Raw genomic sequence first — 4,864 nt, 5'->3', positions numbered from 1 at the left:
CGAGATCGAACCGGTTCAGGAACGGAATGGAACTGGAACCAGACCGGTGCTAGAACCGGATCAGAACCGGACTGGAACCGGATCAGAACCGGACTGGAACCGGATCAGAACCAGATCAGAACCGGACTGGAACTGGATCAGAACCGGGATGGAACCGGATCAGAACCGGACTGGAACTGGATCAGAACCGGTACTGGAACCGGATCAGAACCAGACTGGAACCGGATCAGAACCAGACTGGAACCGGATCAGAACCAGATCAGAACCGGACTGGAACTGGATCAGAACCGGTACTGGTTTAAAGTGACCCGAGTCAAAATGCTTCTGCAGATGATCGGGCCTGTTGCAATAAATCAATAACTCACATGATAAATTAAAAATCTATCATTTCCGTTTGCATGATTTATCCACCAAAACCTGGATGGTGAAACTTTCCTCTGGTGATCGAAACTAAACTTTTTGAAGGAGAATTTTGTTTATAATTTGTTTGTTTGTTTGTTGTTTTGTTTATTTTTCGGATATTTAAAATGTTTTCCAGTTCCAGAGATAAATGTTGGAATTTAAAGTTTATTGATCTTTACTATGTGAATATATTATATTATTACCGTTATATTACTGGAAAATGGTCTCAAAACATCCGTATTGTCTCTTATCACAATAACTTCAGATTTAGTTATCAGTTCTCCTCCGATGGATCTTAACGTGATTCTGACTGAAACCCGGAAGACGAGCTGGACTTAACGATTCGGATCGATGCGATGTTCGGAAAACTAAACCTTCATGAGATCCAGCTGGTTTATTCAGGGTCTAAATCTGCTGCAGAAACCCATCAAGTGATTCCCTGAAACGTTCCGGACCAGAACCGATGATCCGTCCAGATGGATTCTAATCTAAAACCAAACTGGTTTATCATTTCCTGTTCTTCATTCCAGACTCTGAACTGGAGTGTTTTTTCAAATCCAGATAAAATCTTCAACCTGATCTGGTTCTGGAAGCCGGTTGAACAGAACCAGGCCTGGCTCAGGATGATCTGGAGCTGATCCAGAGGTTCAACCCAATCCAACCCAGATTCATCACTTCAGGAAAAAATAATCCAGGAAGCAAAGAAATGCCAGGAATCTGCCCGAAGAGCAAACCCACCCGGTTTGGAAAACCTCAGGGTCCGAGCGGAACCAGAAGTTCTGGATCTGAACGTTCAGACCGGACCAAGAAAGAGGTTCATCCCAGAAAATCTGATCATTGCATTATTACTGAAAGATGCATTCAACTCATTTTATTTCATTTTTATCACAGCCTGGATTTTCTATCAAGCTTTTTAATGGAATGAGGTTGAGTTTGGGGCCAAAGTAACTTTCATAATGATTTTGTGTTAATAAATATTTTACATTTCCAGTAACCAAGGCTGGTCTCCCATCCTGCGCTGAGCTCTAACAGCCCATAATTTCCTGTTAGCTGGAAAATCTGCAGCACTTTAGATTTTGAGCCTAAACTATCTTTACTTTCTGATTTTCTCTCCAATAACGGATGAAAACAGCGGAGCTGCCGACCAGCCTGCGGCGTCACTGGCTGCCGCTCCTGGAAACATTCCGGGTTTTTCAATTAATAAACTAAAACTACGAGGAACCATTACAGCTTATATTGCGAAAGAATGTTTTAAAGATTTTTTCGGTAAAGATACCTCAAGTTAAAGGAGCTTTATGAGGACGCGGTAAATATTTTATTGATATTCCGGTTTATTTTTAGTTCCCACAAGGTGCCCCATTTAGAAGTTGGTTAGCAGCTGAAGCTAAGAGGCTAGCTGGGTTTTAACTTCACCTGGCGCGGTTCGGCTGGGCTCAGCAGGGCCGAACTGAGCCGTGTTTAGCACCTTTAGCCCAGGTTCCACCCGGGTTCGTGTAGCTCTGCATTTCTGGGTGTTTTATGTGTTTCTATTCAGCTGCAGTTGGAGTTTTTCCTCCTCGGCAGGTTAGCGCACACCGCACTGAAGTTGGCCTCTGACTGAGAACACCTGTAAAGGGCTAGTCCATAGTTTTTAAAGGCGATCAGCTCTGGTTCGCAGACGGCTCCTATCTGGAGTAAATTATTACAGACCACAGAGAGATTCAGAAAGCACAGTTTAGTTATCAGAAAATTTATTTTAATTCTGGTTGTAAAAGTTTTTATACAATTATGATTAGGCTGGATGGAGCTTAAGAACTGGACACGGATTGGATTAATGTATATAATTATTTGTTGCGTGACAGATTATATATAGAGAGAGTCATGGAGATTATGGAAGCAGAAAACATTATTGTATCACAAAATATAAAGAGTACTTTAAGAGCCTGGAGTCAGATTAGAATCACTTGAATTTAAAACTGATTTCAGTTTAAAGTAAACCTGACTTTATTTTACACACAGTTTTGCCTATTTTTGCTTTTGGTGTGGAAAAAAGAAAATCAGAAAATGTAATTTTTAACTTTTTGTTTTGCTTAATTAGAGCAGAAAACTTCAGTCTAACCTAAAGGTTGAACTGTTGGACCCTGGTGGAAACAGAAAGAAAAACTGAGATGAGAATAAACTAAAAGTAAACATTTTTAAACAAATTTGCCTTTAAGTTGTTAAAATATGAAAGGAGCCCAAATCAAACCATCTCAGAGATTCGACTATAATTTTCTAACTTTCAGGGTCAATTCTGATGTTTAGCAGCAGTTATTAGTTATTATTATTGATGAGATTCAATCACAGAAAAACTCCAAAAAGCTTCTTTAATCAGCTGATCTGGCGCCACCTAGGATGCATTCCAAAACCCAGAACCTCTCTGACCGTTCCCCACCACCGCTTCACATCTACTCCCAAACTCGACTGGAGCCCCTTCCCAAAAAGATGAGTTCCTGCCAATGCCTGAGGACATTACAGAAATCCCACCAAGAGAGCAGGAAGGTGCTTTTTATATTTACTGGGAAAAGTACTACATCTATGGAGGGCCAGAAGGGACAAAACTAAACTCCACTATTTAGAAAATCATGGCGGTCATTGCAAATGGAAGAATTTTATGAGCTTTCCCATAATGACAATTCTAAGTTACAGTTAGCAGACAAATCGTAGAACTCATTGTAAAACTAGAGGAAATCAACAAATCTGTATAAGCTCCGCCCCATAATTTTGATGGGCGATTTTTACAGGTAAAATAATAAATTAAGTATTTAATTATTTTATGTTACATTTAGTTAATGGTTTAAATTTGTGTTTTCTTTGTTGTTTTTTTCTTTCATTTCGGCCCTCCGTATGTTTCTTTGTATGAAAAATGTTCACATTAAGATGTATTAAAATAATCAATAAAAAGGCTAAATAAACTCTATGACGCCGTTTCCACACTTAAACACTACAGATTCATATTTTTACAGTGTAGACCTCAGAAGTTCAGAGTTCTTAAAACCTGCGGAACAGCCCTTTATTCCAGCTGCGATTGTGACACCAACTTCAGCCCCTTTTAGCCGTTAGCTTTCAGTCTGTTAGTCTGAAGAAGTGAAAGCGGCTTACCTTTCTTTCTAACGGGCATGTTCTGACTCGGCTCGGTTCAGTTAGGAGCTCAGAACCACACACACACTTCCCGCACAGAGCAGCTTTCCAGTGGTTTTCCCCCCCGTAAAATCCAAGAAAATCCAATTAAAATCCCTCCACGACGACACCAAGTTCCACACCGAGCAAACTTCCTGACCCGTCCAAGAAACACCCCAGAACTGAACCGGTCCTGAACCGGGACAGAACCACGCAGAAAACTTAGAATCCAGAGGGGGGGAGGGGAGCTCCGGGGAGGACCCGACTCTCCGAGCTGCACTTCCCCGCCTCAGAGGCTCCTCCGGCCGGCCAGCAGCGCTCAGGCTGGCCGCTGCTCGGCTCTGGGCTGGAAGTAAAGTGGGAATCTGTTTTCCAGCAGCTGGGATCCGGGATCTGCTCTGCGGCAAAGTCCGCGTTAAACACACCCAGTTTGAGGGCAGGCAGGGAGCCAGGCAGGAGGAGCTGCCCGCCGCTGCAGCTGCTGCTCCGGCTGCAGAGAAGGAGACCGAGCCGCTCCGGAGCTCCGCACCTCCTTCCAGAAAACCCGGGACAAACTTCCAGCCTAGAGGAGGCACTCCTAACTCTGTCCCACCGCCTAATCCCGCACCGGCCCGCACACTTCAGAGCCCTGGAAGCCGCAGCCTGAGAGCTGCATGCGTGTCCCACTCCCCGAGTGGACGAGTCCTCCTGGTTGCTCCTTCCCACTCCTCCTGCTCCTCTCCCTGCAGCCTTCCAGGTCTCACAAATCCCAAACTTTCCTCCAAAATGGCGTCTGACAGAGCTGCAAACGTAAACCATGTGATTCCTGAATCCCTCCCTCCAACCTGGCGCCCAATCATGCAGCTCACCTACAGGAGCAGGAGGAAGAGGAGGAGGAAGAGCAGCAGCAAGAGGAGGAGGAGGAAAAGTTTGGATGAGGAGAAACAGGAGAAACAAAACAGGAGGAAAAAAGGAAAACCGGAAAACTGAACAAGAATCAGGAGATAAAACCAGACCCGGTTGTTCAGTCAACCAGAACCCAGACTTCCTGGTTCTGATCATTTTAAAGCAACCAGTCTGGTCCAGAATCCTGTTCCTCCTGAACCAGCAGAACCTGGACGGGTCCGGTTCTAGTCCAGGTTCTGTCGTTTAATGAGAATTAATTAGAATAAAAAGGATGAATGGATGGATGAACGGATGGATGGATGGATGGATGGATGGATGGATGGATGAACAGATGGATGGATGGATGGACGGATGGATGGATGGATGGATGGATGGATGGACGGACTGATGGATGGATGGATGGAGGGATGGACTGACGAATGGATGGAGGGATGGATGG

The 4,864-nt window shown here is 44.1% G+C and overlaps 1 protein-coding gene across 10 annotated transcripts in view; it reads right to left on the bottom strand.

The window, feature by feature from the left end:
- The window catches only part of dlg1b (discs large MAGUK scaffold protein 1b), a 91,601-nt gene extending 87,874 nt beyond the window's left edge, over positions 1–3,727 (bottom strand). For all 10 annotated transcript variants that reach the window (XM_015041074.1, XM_015041075.1, XM_015041077.1 and 7 more), the window contains exon 1: positions 3,523–3,727. In XM_015041074.1, coding sequence (XP_014896560.1) covers positions 3,523–3,541 — 19 coding nt within the window. In that variant the 5' untranslated portion in view covers positions 3,542–3,727. The remainder of the gene's footprint in view (positions 1–3,522) is intronic.
- Between the last annotated feature and the right edge of the window lie 1,137 nt (positions 3,728–4,864).

This window comes from Poecilia latipinna, unplaced genomic scaffold (genome assembly GCF_001443285.1).
Source record: "Poecilia latipinna isolate Pla-1442-1.1 unplaced genomic scaffold, P_latipinna-1.0 Scaffold537, whole genome shotgun sequence".
NCBI classification, from domain to species: domain Eukaryota; kingdom Metazoa; phylum Chordata; class Actinopteri; order Cyprinodontiformes; family Poeciliidae; genus Poecilia; species Poecilia latipinna.
The sequence above is the reverse complement of the archived record's forward strand: the minus strand, read 5'-3'. Positions and strand labels throughout refer to the sequence as shown.